This window comes from Myotis yumanensis, unplaced genomic scaffold (assembly GCF_028538775.1).
Source record: "Myotis yumanensis isolate MYYU_CA2020_CCGP unplaced genomic scaffold, mMyoYum1.0.hap1 SCAF_2, whole genome shotgun sequence".
Classification (NCBI taxonomy): Eukaryota; Metazoa; Chordata; class Mammalia; order Chiroptera; family Vespertilionidae; genus Myotis; species Myotis yumanensis.
The window spans coordinates 36587846-36602478 of NW_027223753.1; the positions used below are offsets into that span (position 1 = coordinate 36587846).

Below are 14633 nucleotides of genomic sequence, written 5' to 3' on the forward strand. Positions count from 1 at the left end.
CCTTCTCCTCTCACCCTTCGCTCTCTCTGTTCCAGCGGAACCCAGCCTTCTTTGTTTCAAAATGCACCGTTTCTCTCTCCTCAGGACCTTTCCACTTTTAACCTGGCTAATTTCTACTCATTCTTTAGAGCTTAGCACAACCGTCCCTTCTGGGAAGCTCTCCTTGAGCCCTGCCCCAACCTATACCCAAGGCTAGTTTAAGTGGTACTTACCACAATAGTAATTTTAGAGCTATTTATGAATTATTTAATACCTGTGACCCCCCCCAGGCAGGAACCACACTGTCTTGTTCATCACTGCATAAGAGGCACCTACAGCAGAACCTGGTGTAGAACAGATGCTCAAGAAGTATTTGCTACGTGACAGTAGGAGTGCTTAGCGCTTACTGCATTACACAAAACCCCCAGTACCTGGCTTCTCCCATGGTAGCCCGTGAGCTCCCAGAGAACGAGTAGTATAAGCGCCCAGCTCCATACCTGGCATTTAGTGGGGCTCAGTAGGGGTTTTCTGAGTGTGGGAGTCACTATGATATGCTGCCCAGATCCCCAATCAGTGAAGACCTAGGACACCAGTGCTGTCAGTAGAAAGCCTGTAGCTGTCAGTCCCTTCAGGGACAGGGCCACCTTGGCTCCTGTCACACCTCTTCCCAGATGGCCCCCTATCCAAGGACTGATGAAGGCAGGGATATAAAAGCCTGGCCAATTTCGTTTATCTGGGGACAACTCTGAGGGGCCATCCTAGCTTGAGTGCCTGTGGAGTCAGCCAAAACTGACCTTAGGCCTTCAGGGAGCTCTGGACTCCTGCCCACGCCTGTCCCCGCCTCTCCCTTCCATGGGTGTTGGTCCCCAGGGTGTTTCCTCATAAACATCCTGCACTGCAATTCCATCACTGCATCTGCTTTCCAGGAACCCAACCTGCAACAGGCCCTCCATCGTCTCTTCCCTCCCTCCTTGCCATCCCTTTCAGGAACCATCCATTCACTCATCACTTAATGCTTCTAGGCACCACTCAGCTGGCAAAGTGTTTCACGTCCATTTCTCTATAGCTCCCATTCTATTCTGCCTACCTGCTACAAGAGGGGAGGCTAGCCCCACGGAACAGACGGAGAAACTGAGGCCCCGAAAGGCGGCGGCGTGACAAGCCCACGGGCCAATACGCTGATTAGAAGCTAACGCTCAGATCCAGATGTTCGCTTCCTTTCCCTACCGAGTCTCTGCACCCCTAGAACAAAAAGGAGACAGAGCCACCTAGCTCCCATTCTATTCTGCCTACCTGCTACAAGAGGGGAGGCTAGCCCCACGGAACAGACGGAGAAACTGAGGCCCCGAAAGGCGGCGGCGTGACAAGCCCACGGGCCAATACGCTGATTAGAAGCTAACGCTCAGATCCAGATGTTCGCTTCCTTTCCCTACCGAGTCTCTGCACCCCTAGAACAAAAAGGAGACAGAGCCACCTCGGTGAACTGAATTCTGGACTCAGTGTTCAAAACCCTGGCTTTGGGGTCCAGGGAGGCGCGCGGGGTCTAATGCTCCCTGGTAAGGAGGGGAAACAGATCCAGAGCCTGTCTCTCCGCTGCTTGCGCAGGAAAACGAGAAGGGGCGCGTCCTGCCTGGCGAGCGGGGTGGCAGCGGAGCCGCCTCCTCCCGCCCCCGCGCCGGGTCTCCCCCCTCTTCCCCCCCCACCTCGCTCCCCCCAGGCTTTGCCCTCGCGGCGCGGCCACCTCAAGATCGAGTCATGGTGGCTGCACTGCTGGCGGCGTGGCTGCTCCTGGCGGCCGCGGCCCGTGCGCAGCGGGAGCAGGACTTCTATGACTTCAAGGCTGTCAACATCCGGGGCAAGTTGGTGTCGCTGGAGAAGTACCGCGGGTCGGTGAGTGTCCGCTCGGGGGCCTCCCCGGCGGGGCCTGATGGGGGCGCCCGGCGGCCCTGCGTCCTGCGGGGTGTGGCTCCGAGGGGCCTGGGACTGCCCCGCGTCCCTCCCCGGCTCCCAGCCCCCACCCTGCTATTCCGCCAGGGCCCCGGGCGCCCCCGATCCCGCTCAGGGTCTGTTCTGCTACGTGGCAAGGCCCTGGCGCACAGTGAAACCTGAGCCTCGCCGAGCAGGCGCTGCTTTCCCTGATGCCGACTTTGGACAGCGGGTCCGGACCTCTCCCAGAGGCTGGATGCGCGCCCCGCCTCCCCAGCCCCACCTCCAGCTCAGCCTCGGTCATGCAAGGGTGGAAAAAGTAACCCTAACACCCCACGGCCTTTGTCTCCGCCATCCCCAGTTCCGACGTCTGCAACTGGGAGAGCTGATTGTGTGTCCAGTGAGCACATTGTGGGAATGAATGTGCAGCGCAGAGCGAGTGCGCGGGTACCTTAGGCAGATCCTCCTCCAGGGAGGACACTGAGGCCAGAGAGGGAGATATATTTGTACGGGTCACACCGCGCCAGGAAAGCACACGGAGCCGGAGGAGAAAGCTTCATCCGCCCTTGGTCTACTCTCGGCAAACTCCTAAGATGGCAGCTCAGGGTGAAATGAAAGAACCATCCAAGCTAACTGCTACCTCCTTACCATGAGGGCATCTCAGCTCAGAGGCCTTCAGAGAGGAAGTGTGCAGGGTGAGTTTGAGCAAGTTCAAGAAGAGCATTCCAAGCAGAAAACTGTCCATGTCAAGGCTCCAAAGCAAACAGCAAGAAGCGTGGAGGAGTGGTGTGACTTCAAGCAGTTGTGCTTAAAGCATGAGGCTGAGATGGTGGAAATGTGGGGAGGCACCCAGAGGGGCCTTGAACACTATATCCAGAGGCCCGGATGGTGCACTGTGTGGGATGAAGAGCCCTCCACTTCTCAAGGGAGGCTGTGGTGTGGGAAGGGTGGGGAGTTGGTCTCGAAGGGACAGGTGGGCCCATTGTCCAGATTTGGACGGACCACACAAAAATGGCTGCCAGCATTCCTCTCCAGGAAGCAAGGCCGTCTTTAGTGAAGAAAGTACTCTCTAAGCCTTTAAATTCTAGGGCCAGTGATCCCAACATGTTGTGAGTTTCAAATGAGATGACAGTGTGGGAGCACTTGGTAGAGTGCTCTGTCCCTGTGTCTGGAGGGCCCCAGCAGGAGCTCCATCGGGAACTCAGAGCAAAGAGCCACAAGAAGAGCAGGGCCCGTTTCCATTCAGGCCTCTCCTTCCCTCTAGGGCAGCAGGACACAGAGTCCCAAGGTTCGCACTTGACCAGCTCTGCTACTCATTCATTCATTCTTTCTTATTGAGCACTTGCTGTATACTAAGTACTAGGCTAGCCCTGGGGATACAGTGGTGAACAAAACAGACAAGTTTCCACTTTAATAGAGTTTATATGAGGTAAAGAGGAGAGAGAAAATAAAAAGGGAACAGAAAAATGGTAATTCCTAGTAGTAATAAGTGCTATGACAAGAATAGAACAAAGTCTATTTGTCTTTAGAAATAATAAGGCATCCAGGATGTGAGGAACAGAAATTCTGGAGAAAAAAATGACTCAGAGAAGTAATCTCAGAATTCTGAGTGGTTTAATATCCTATCTAGGTCACTGGTAAATTCATGGGAGCGAGAGGCCAAGTAATCGATCAGAAAGAAATTGGAAGAAAAAGAGAGTCACACAGCTACTAAGTGACAGAATTAGAATTTGAACCCAGGCCGTCCAGCTCTAGAGCCCGTGCCCTTACTAGTACACCCCAGGTATAGAGGCAATCAGCAACAGTCAGTCCAGGAAAGCTATGAATGATGCTGCGTTAACCCAAACTAGGTCTGCCACTTGGGCAATATTGTCATTTATTCAGTTGCAAATAGTTTTTAGCTCGTTATGTATATTTCACCATAATTTTTTAATTGAAAAAAAAATTACTGGCTCCCACTACATGCTTGGAACTGGGTCCAGCCCTGGAGATATAGCCATGAGCATGCCCTCAGGCTAATTGGGAAGACAGTCATTTAGACCAGCATTGAGTATGAATGAATGGGTAACCATTTGGGAATGTGCTTGACTGTAGTGTGAAGGTATGTACTTGTAGGCCTGAGTGATGTGTGTGTGTGTGTGTGTGTGTGTGTGTGTGTATGGTTTGTTTGTTTGCTTGTGTATTTGAATGTGTCTGTCTGTTTGTGCCACTTTAAGGATAAGCATTTTGATTTCAGGCATGGAACTAGAAGCAGGATTTCCTTCCTTCCAAAAGAGTGGACAGACACACATTATGCAGGTTTAAAATAAGCACTTTTTAAAAAATTCTTTATTGATTGAAGTATAACATATGTTTCCTTTTTCCCCCATTGTCCTCTCCCCCGGCCACTCCCCACCCCTAACCCCTCAGCACATGCCCTCACCCCCCTAGTGTCTGTGTCCATTGGTTATGCTTATATGCATGCATGTAAGTCCTTTGGTTGATCTCTACCCCTCCCCCAGGCCCTCCCCTGCCTTCCCTCTGAGGTTTGATAGTCTGTTTGATGCTTCTCTGTCTCTGGATCTATTTTTGTTCATCAGTTTATATTGTTCATTATATTCCACAAATGAGTGAGATCATGTGATTGTTATCTTTCTCTGATTGGCTTATTTCGCTTATCCTAATGCTCTCCAGGTCCATCCGTGCTGTTTCAAATGGTGGGTGTTCCTTCTTTTCTTACAGCAGTGTAGTATTCCATTGTGTAGATGTACCACAGGTTTTTAATCCACTCATCTGCTGATGGGCACTTAGGCTGTTTGCAAATCTTAGCTATTGTAAATTGTGCTGCCAAGAACATAGGCGTGCATATATCCTTTCTGATTGGTGTTTCTTGGGATATATTCCTAGAAGTGGGATTACTGGGTCAAATGGGAGTTCTATTTTTAATTTTTTGAGGAAACTCCATACTGTTCTCCACAGTGGTTGCACCAGTCTGCATTCCCACCAGCAGTGCACGAGGGTTCCTTTTTCTCCACATCCTCTCCAGCACTAGCCATTTGTTGATTTGTTGATGACAGCCATTCTGACAGGTGTGAGATGGTACCTCACTGTTGTTTGATTTGCATCTCTGGGATGATTAGTGACTTTGAGCATGTTTTTATATGTCTCTTGACCTTCTGTATATTCTCTTTCAGAAAGTGTCTATTTGGGTCCTTTGTCCATTTTTTTATTAGATTATCTTCCATTTGTTAAGTTGTATGAGTTCCCTGTAAATTTTGGAGATTAAACCCTTATCGGAGATAACATTGACAAATATGTTCTCCCGTGCAGTGGGCTTTCTTGTTGTTTTGTTGATGGTTTCTTTTGCTGTGCAGAAGCTTTTTTAAAATAAGCACTTTTTAATACTTTCCATGCCTAGGGAATCCAGCAGAGAAGAAAGAGGAAGACCTCTGACTAGGGAAGGAAGTTAAGGATCCCAGTTTCTCACTACCACAGGCAGAATATCACAAATGCTGATGCTAATGGGGGAGGTTCTAAAAGCCTGTAGCCCTAGGGAATGGGTTGTTCCTCATAGAGGCAGGGTGAAGGAGTTACAGCTCAGTGACTCTCAACTGAGGTAATTTTGCTACCTAGGGGACATTTAGCAAAGTGTGGAGACATTTTTAATTGTCAAGACTAGGCATCTAACCCAGTTGGCGTGATTCAGTGGTTGAGCCTCAACCTATGAACCAGGAGGTCACGATTCAATTCCTAGTCAGGGCACATGCCCAAGTTTCAGGCTCGATCCCCAGTGCGGGGTGTGCAGGAGGCAACCGATCAATGATTCTCTCTCATCATTGATGTTTCTATCTCTCTCTCCCTCTCTCTCTGAAAAAAAAAATACTGGACATCTAGTGGGTAAAGACCAGGGATACTGCTAAACATCCTAAAACGAACAGAACAGCACCTTCACAACAAAGAATGTCCAGTCCAAAATGTCTAACCTGAGCAGTTCATGCCTATGCATGTCCAATGCCCCAGGCTACTCCTGGGAGATGTCCCTCTTTATGGAGCCAGCTGGTATGATCCTGGCTCTTCTGAAAAGGTGGACAGAGAGATAGGGCTGGTGGACAGACACAAGGTAAGATTTAAAATTGTTCAATAATATATCACTAAAAGCTAAGAACATAGCATTGGTGCCAGAATTCTAGTTGCAGTATTATAATCAGGTTCCATCAGCCAGCTTTAGATTTATCACATAAGGGTGCTAAAGAGATGTATAAACAAATTTAATAAATTTATATAAATCAGTTAATTTATGATAAAGCGATAATACATTTAAAAGTGAGTCTAGTGGTAGAAGAAAGTGGTATTTGTTTACTGGCGGGAAAGGGACAAAAAAGGATTGTCCTGGGGACCTTGGGTCCTTTTATCAAGAAAACCCACCTGCATTGGTGATTGTGTATGTGTGAACATTTACTTATTCATTCAGCAGGCACTTTCTGGGACTTTTTCCATACGGCAGGCCCTGGAGTGAAGTGGACATAGCTCCTGCTCTCAGAATTCACGTTTTAAAAGGGAGATGACACATATACAGGCAACTACAGTGATGAGTGCTAGCTGCCTGAGCCAGAAACTGAACCCAGGTCCACCTTTCTGCTCTCCCACATCACCTCTGGATGTGAGGTCCTCAGTGTGTATGTCTCTCTCTGCTCGTGCTGTGTGTTTGTGGGCATGTGTGATGTGTGCTAATGTATCTTTGCATCATGGGGTGTATGCATACCCATTTGTGAATATTGTGTTCTTATTCTCATGAACGTTCATGTATGTGTATGCACCCATATCTGTAAGCTCTGTGTGTTTGATTTCACTTGTGGCTCTGTGTGCCTCTGTGCATGTGCTTGTGTATATGAGAGAACATTGTGCTCACATTTACGTGTGTACGTTGTGTTCTTGCATGTATGAGAGAAAGAATTAACTGTAGGGGAGGAGTCACACAGGTGGGCGTGTCAGGAATGTACAAGTGCATGCCTCTTCATGGGGTTGTGCCTGTCTGTGTTTTGTTTTTGCCACAACAGGTGTCCCTGGTGGTGAACGTGGCCAGTGAGTGTGGCTTCACAGAGGAGCACTACCGGGCCCTGCAGCAGCTACAGCGCGACCTGGGGCCCCACCACTTCAATGTGCTCGCCTTCCCCTGCAACCAGTTTGGCCAACAGGAGCCCGACAGCAACAAGGAGATCGAGAGTTTTGCCCGCCGCACCTACAGTGTCTCCTTCCCCATGTTTAGCAAGGTCGCAGTGACTGGCACTGGTGCCCACCCTGCCTTCAAGTACCTGACCCGTGAGTCCTGGTCCTTCCCCTTGCCTTCCCTCAGTTGGCTGAGGCCATGGCTCCCTGGGCAGCAGAAGCCACCGGCTGACTGGGTGACCTGGGGCCCTTTCCAGACCCCCTCAAATGGGTTGATGGTCTGTTCCAGCACTAATCTTTGAGGATGAGCTGAGGGGTATTCCTGCCTAAGAATAGCTTCACCCTGCTACCTTTCACCGCCCCCACCCCTTAGCCACTCTGGCAGACATCTCTGGGATCCTGTTTTCATAGGCAGGGCCCTCAGATTTTAGCCAGTGTGAATTAGTTGGACTGAGGCTGGAGAAACTGAGGAGCAGACAGGGAAGGGATGCCGCAGGCCTGGAGAAGGCTGACAGGCATTTCCTGTCCTGAGTCAGAGTCAGAATCTATTGGCCACAGGAGAGAAACCTGAGCTAAGATACCAGATCTCAGTATTCAGAAATAGATCCCTTCTCCAGCCCCAGAAGCCTCAAAGTTGCAAAATGGGGTCATGGGCCACGCTGGTCATTATGGTCCCATTTCCTCCTTGGGGCCCCTCTCCTGGACTCCATTTTTGCCTTCTCCCACTCCCTGCTTCCAGTTGCCTTCTTATCCCTCCCCACCCCCCACCTACCCTTTCACCTGGAGAAGTCAATGAGAAACAACAGTGTAGCACACAAAAGGCCCCTTGCTGAGGCAGATTGGAATTTTGCTCTGTAGGTCAATCCTAATATTTACTTTTTCCCTCCTGTGTGTTTTTATTAGTTCCTTCCCAGTTTACCATAGTTATAGATCAAACCTGGCCCTGCTTTGGAAGCACCTGGGGAGCTCTTAAAAATGCATTAGCCTGAAACCTAATGAAGCAGAGCCCAAGAATCTGTTTATTTTATGCACCCCTCACCACCACCACCACGATTCAGATGCAACCAGTCCGTGAACATTTGGAAACCATTTAGATTTCATTAGAGAATAGGGTGTAGACTGTTCAGTAGTTTGAGATCATTAATAAAGGAAGAACTAATACTGCTTTATCAAACACTTCACAGAATCCTAGAGCAGTGGTTCCCAACTTTGGTACCACATTAGCATCTCCTGGGGAGCTTTTGAAAAATACTGATGCCTGAATCTAGAGATTCTGACTTAGATGGTTTAGGGAGGTGGACTGGGCATCAGGATTTTTAAAAACCTATAGTTAAATCTAATTAATTGAACCACTGCTTCAAGGGAAGAATGGACAATGATAGTGGAACTCCAGGAGAGGGTACACAGGGAAGCACACACTTTGCTCTCCTTCTTTGTTTTGTTCTAGAAACTTCTGGAAAGGAGCCTACTTGGAACTTCTGGAAGTACCTAGTGGCCCCAGATGGAAAGGTGGTAGGGGCTTGGGACCCAACTGTGTCGGTGGAGGAGATCAGACCCCAGATCACGGCACTTGTGAGGAAGCTCATCCTGAAGAAGCGCGAAGACTTATAACCACTTTCCCTCCTCTCCCACTGACCCTTCCTCCCTCCCCCCTCACCTCCCATGGGTAACCAAAGCAAATTCAAATGGTGCTTCAAAGGAAGAGACTATGACTCTCCTTCATCACACCCACCCCATCACTCCTGTGGGGGGAGAATTCTAGTATTTCGATCATTTGAATCTTAGATCAACCTATAGGAACTCCTAGCCAATGACAGCTCTTGACCAATGAATCACCAGCCAGTAAGAACTTCTAGTCCATGAAAACATGTGGCAAATAGAAGTATATAGAGCAATAATCTCCTGTCTATTAAGAACTCGATAAAACGGGCCAATTCCTACCTCACAGGGCTGTTGTGAGGAGTAATGAATGAGCTGTGAATGTGCCTAGAGCAGTGACAGCTCAAGAGGAGGCATTTAATAAATGTTTTTTTTTTGCATATAAACAAAAAAAATAACTTGTGATTAATGAAAACTTGCACCCAACATGAATTTCTAGCCAATGAGAATCCAAGCCAAACATTTATTTGTTGTTGTTTTCCTCTGTATTATTTTTTTAATTACAAAAGTAATTTAAATTCATTGTAGATAATGCAGGATGTCATGATAAAATGAAAATGTACCTCTCATTTTCTATACTCTCACTCCCTGGAGGTAAACATTGTGAGTAATTTGGTAGAAAGTCTTCCAAGCCTTTTTTTTCATCAAGCTAATCATTAGGACTCAATAGAATTCACTGACCGAAAGTACCTAAAACAACAGTCGAAAGATATGAATAGATAATTCACAGAATATAGATGGATAATAAGGATATGAAAAGATAGTCAACTTCATTCAAGTTAGAAAGATTTTTTAAATGATCCTACCCATTGTTAAGGATGTAGGGAAATGGGAATTTATATAACTACTAGAGGTCCGGTGCACAAAAATTTGTGCACTCGGGGTGGGGGGGAGGGGGTCCATCAGCCTGTCCTGTGCCCTCTCACAGTCTGGGTGGGACCCCTCGGGAGATAACGACCTGCTGGCTTAGGCCTGCTCCCGGGTTGCAGAGGGCAGGCCCAATCCCTAGGTGCAGCCCCTGGTCGGGCTCAGAGCAGGGCCGATTGGGGAGTTGGGGCGCCGCACCCTGTCACACACAGAGCAGGGCTGATCAGGGGGTTGGGGCGCCGCCACTGTCACACTCAGGGCAGGGCTTATCAGGGGGTTGGGGTGCCTTCCCCTGTCATGAACAGAGCAGGGCAGATAGGGAGGTTGTGGCCCCGCCCCCTGTCACACACAGAGCCGCAGGGCGATCAGGGGGCTTGGTCGCTGCCCCCTGTCACACTGATCCCGATGCTGGGAGGCCTCGCTGCTCCACTGATCCTGGTGCTGGGAGGCATATTACCCTTTTACTATATAGGATAGAGGCCTGGTGCACAGGTGGGGGCCGGCTGGTTTGCCCTGAAGGGTGTCCTGGATCAGGGTGGGGGTCCCGCTTGGGTGCCTGGCCAGCCTGGGTGAGGGGCTGATGGCTGTTTGCAGCTGGTCACACCCCCTTCAGGGTGGGGGTCCCCACTGGGGTGCCTGGCCAGTCTGGGTGAGGGGCTGAGGACCGTTTTCAGGCTGGCGGGTGACTGAAGCTCCCAACCGCTCCTTTTTTTCTTTTTTTTTTTATTCTGGGCCAGTTTTAGCTCTGAGGCTCGGCTCCAGCTCTGAGACCTCCGCTGCTGAAAGCAGGTTTCTGGCCTTTGTTTACCCTCTGTATTTGAAACAATGTTGCGGTCCTCCTGGCTGAAGCCTGGCTGACTAAAGCAGGTTTCTGGGGTTTGGTTTAGCTTCTATATTTGTTACAATGTTTCTTAGAGTTGCAGCTCAGAGGCTGGCAGTGCAGGTGGGGAAGCTTGGCTTCCTCCGTCACTGAAGCAAGCAAGCCTCCCTGTTCACTTCAAGCTGCCTGGCTGCCGGCCGCCATCTTGGCTGGCAGTTAATTTGCATATCACCCTGATTAGCCAATGGGAAGGGTAGCGGAGGTACGGCTAATTACCATGTTTCTCTTTTATTAGATAGGATTGTTGTGACAATAAACTGGGACAAGTTTTTGGAGGGTGATTTAGCATATCTTTTAAAACAAAGTGTTCATGGCTTAGTAGATAGAGCGTTTGCCTGCGGACCAAAGGGTTCCGGGTTCGATTCTGGTCAAGGGCACGTACCTAGGTTGCAAGCTCCTCCCCTCCCCAGCCCAGGCCCTGGTCAACGCTTGTGCAGGAGGCAACCCATCGATGTTTCTGTCTTTCCCTCTCTCTTCCACTCTGTAATAAAAAATCAATGGAAAAATATCCTCAGATGAGAATTAACAACAAAAATAAAACCAAACAAACAAAAAAGAGTATTCATACCCTTTGATCCATTACTTATCCTTTTAGAAGACTCCCAAACTATGCAAATATATATGTACAATAATATGTTCATAATAGTGAAAATTGAATGTAACCCTTGTGCCCATCACAACTTATTACCAACCCATAAATTATGATACAAATCCAAATGATACAATACTATAGTTACTAAAATTTTTTTTTTAATAAATCTTTATTGTTCAGATTATTACATTTGTTCCTCTTTTTTCCCCCCATAACTCCCCTCCTTCCAGCTCCCACCCCACCCTCCACCCTCACTCCCCACCCACTGAGTTCATCCATAGGTGCATGATTTTTGTCCAGTCACTTCCCGCATCTCCCACACCCCTTTTCCCCCAAGAATAGTCAGTCCATTCCCTTTCTATGTCCCTGATTCATTATAGTCACCAGTTCATTCTGTACATCAGGTTATTTATTCACTTGATTCTTAGATTCATTTGTTGATAGATGCATGTTTGTTGTTCACAATTTGTATCTTTACCTCTTTCTTCTTCCTCTTCTTAAAGGATACCTTTCAGCATTTCGTATAATACTGGTTTAGTGGTGATGAACTCCTTTAGCTTTTCCTTCTCTGTGAAGCTCTTTATCTGACCTTCAATTCTGAATGATAGCTTTGCTGGATAAAGTAATCTTGGTTGTAGGTTCTTGGTATTCAGCACTTTGAATATTTCTTGCCATTCCCTTCTGGCCTGCAAAGTTTCTGTTGAGAAATCAGCTGACAGTCGTATGGGTATTCCCTTGTAGGTAATTGAGCCTCTTTCTCTTGCTGCTTTTAAGATTTTCTCTTTGTCTTTTGCTCTTGGCATTTTAATGATGATGTGTCTTGGTGTGGTCCTCTTTGGATTCCTTTTGTTTGGGGTTCTCTGCGCTTCTTGGACCTGTAAGTCCATTTCTTTCTCCAGGTGGGGGAAGTTTTCTGCCATTATTTCTTGAAATAGGTTTTCAATATCTTGCTGTCTCTCATCTTCTGGCACTCCAATGACTCTGATATTAGTCCGCTTAAAGCTGTCCCAGAGGCTCCTTACACTATCTTCACACTTTCGGATTCTTTTTTCATTTTGCTTTTCCAATTGGGTGTTTTTTGTCGAATCTTTGGTTTGATTCTTGTGCTCCTCTGGTCTGCTATTGGGTATAATATTCTTTATTTCAGTCCCGTGTATGCTTACTTTCTAATTTCTTTATCGTAGCATCGAGGGTCTCATTAGTTTTCGTGAGGCTCTGCACAAATTTATGGCAAGCCCTCAAAATTGCGATTCTTAGCTCCATATCCTCCATTTCTGTCATGTTTTTTTGTCTCCGCATCTTTTATGCTTTCTTGGTGCACCCCCTTGTGGTCTCTGTGCGCAGTCTTGTTCTAGCCAAGCCTTAATTGTTGTAGTTAACACTAGAGGGATTTGACCACCAGGCCGACTGGCTGTGGAAATCAGCTGTGGGAAAACTTCAGTCCTCAGGGGAGGCGCTAGTCCAGCCCTTGCCTGAGGCGATCGGCAAATGGCTGTGCGCAGGGTTTGGGCGGGGCGGGCTCAACAGGGCGGGGGGAGGGAGCAGCTATGGCCGCTCTCAGTCCGTCCCCAGGGGCTCTGCCTCTCTGTCCCAGCAATCGCTGCAAACCTCGGAGGGGCCGTAGCCAGACAGTCCCGCTTCTCCCGTTTGAGTCTGGGTCCCTATAGACTCGCCCGGATCTGTAGCCCAGAGTCTGAGACTCGCTCCTGATTGAAAACGACAATCGCGCCCTCAGCCGCCAGCCCGCTTTGCGCGCGCACCTCCACCACCGCACCGCCGTACCTTTAAATTTTCACACTGCGCCTCCGCTGAGCGTCGGAATGATGTTGTTTTTGCTTCTAGTTGAAGAGACTCTCCTCAGCCAGCCTTCCCGTGGTTCTGGTTGATGTCCGCTCCGACTTTTAGTTGTATTTTTGAAGTGGTTGTCCACGGCGGCAGTCTCTGGTGTTTACCTATGCCGCCATCTTTGATTCCCCCCCCATAGTTACTAAAATTAATGAATTAGATTTCTATATGCTATCATAAAAGTTGTCCAAAAGTGAAAAAAGGGCAAATTGCAAAACAGAATGAACACATTCACACACACAAAAAAATCCAGTATAAAGTATAATATTTTTATTAAAAAATTACAATGTTAAGTGAGAGAAGGGGGGAGGAATATAGACCAAACTATTAACGGTGGTTGTCCATGAAGGGGTGAGTAGGGGTAACAGGAGTCATTCACTTTCTTTGTTAAGTATTACTGTAATGTTTGAATTTTGAATATAAAATATATTTTTTACTTTTATAAAATACTAGGGGTCTAGTGCATGAATTCGTGCACCTTGAAAGGAACTGTGGGCCGCAAGGCTGCAATGGGCATAGGGGCAGGTCTCGGCTGATCCTCCACTCCCCCGCCTGGCCCCTCCCGCTGTGGCCCCTGGTCCCCTGTCTGCCAGCAGCCCCGCTCCTGCCAGCCCTGCTTACACCCGCTGATGGCGCGGAGTGATTGAGGCAGGCACCAGCAGCTGGTGCGAGCAGCGGCTGCTTCCCTGATTGCCCCTCAGGAGCAGGGGGAGGTGGAGAAGCCCTCAGGGGCGATCAGGGCTGGAAGCTGCTGCTTGCACCCACTGAGAGCACCAAGCAATCGGGGCCGGGGCTGGGTACTGGCAGTGGGTGCGAGCACCAGGTGGGACCGTGGCATGCGGGAGCAAAGAATTTTCATTAACCACCAGAGGCTCACCCTGATGACAGGACCAGTGTCCCGCCTTGGTCTGGTGCCCCTGCTCACTTGCACCACCATCCCGCCCTGGCCGACACCTCCCTTGTTCTGCGCTCTGCCACCTGCTGCCGATGCCTGCCATGTTCTGTGCACAGCCCCTGGTGGTCAGTGCACATCATAGCAACTAGTTGTTCAGTTGTTCAGTTGTTTGGTTGTTCCACTGTTCGGTCTATTTGCATATATATATGCAAATATAGATAGATAGATAGATAGATAGATAGATAGATAATAGATAAAAAGAGGCAGCTAAAAATGGAGGTGATGGGCAAAGTCACTGATTGCTAATTCATTGGTCAGTAAGAACTTCATGTCTACTTCTCCCAAGGGTCCCTCTTCTAGAAGAAGCAGATTCAGATTCAGGTTCTGACTATGCCTTGACTCACATACTGAGCAAATTGTTCCCTGTCTTCTGTCCTCAGTTTTCCCAATGGACAATGAAAGGTTTGAACTGTGCTTATAGTTCTCATAGTCTCCCGTAACAGTCCTCAAAAGCTGCCCTGAGTAAATGAAGGCTCTCTGAATTGACCATAAGCCCCTCTAAGGTGGCCTCCAGACTACCCTTACATACCCTGCTCTACAATCCAGCTCAGCATATACTCGTGTGGGTACACACACCTATGCAATGAAACCCAGTTATCAGACATTTTTGTGATGGACAACCTCAGAACCACATTCTCAATGAACATATCTCTGACTTTATCCTTCCTGACCTCTCAGCCACATCTGACATTGCAGACTACATTCTTCTCCCTGACACATTCTCTTCCCTTGGTTTTCATGCCACTGTCATCTCTTGGTTTCCTCCCTCTCTCTGAGTGTTCCTT

At 48.4% G+C, this 14633-nt stretch overlaps 2 protein-coding genes across 3 annotated transcripts in view; one reads left to right on the forward strand and one right to left on the reverse strand.

Moving 5' to 3' along the window:
* The window catches only part of TUT4 (terminal uridylyl transferase 4), a 163916-nt gene that overhangs the window by 129991 nt on the left and 19292 nt on the right, over nt 1–14633 (reverse strand). The window lies entirely within an intron of this gene.
* GPX7 (glutathione peroxidase 7) lies at nt 1720–10097 on the forward strand. 2 transcript variants are annotated; one of them, XM_070405139.1, is made up of 3 exons: nt 1720–1869; nt 6942–7203; nt 8498–10096. In XM_070405139.1, the coding sequence occupies exons 1-3, from the start codon at nt 1735–1737 to the stop codon at nt 8659–8661; spliced, it is 561 nt and encodes a 186-aa protein (XP_070261240.1). In that variant the 5' UTR covers nt 1720–1734; the 3' UTR covers nt 8662–10096. The 2 variants fall into 2 exon arrangements, with proteins under 2 accessions (XP_070261240.1, XP_070261241.1); XM_070405140.1 differs by lacking the exon at nt 1720–1869 and adding an exon at nt 5319–6544 and having other exon boundaries at nt 8498–10097.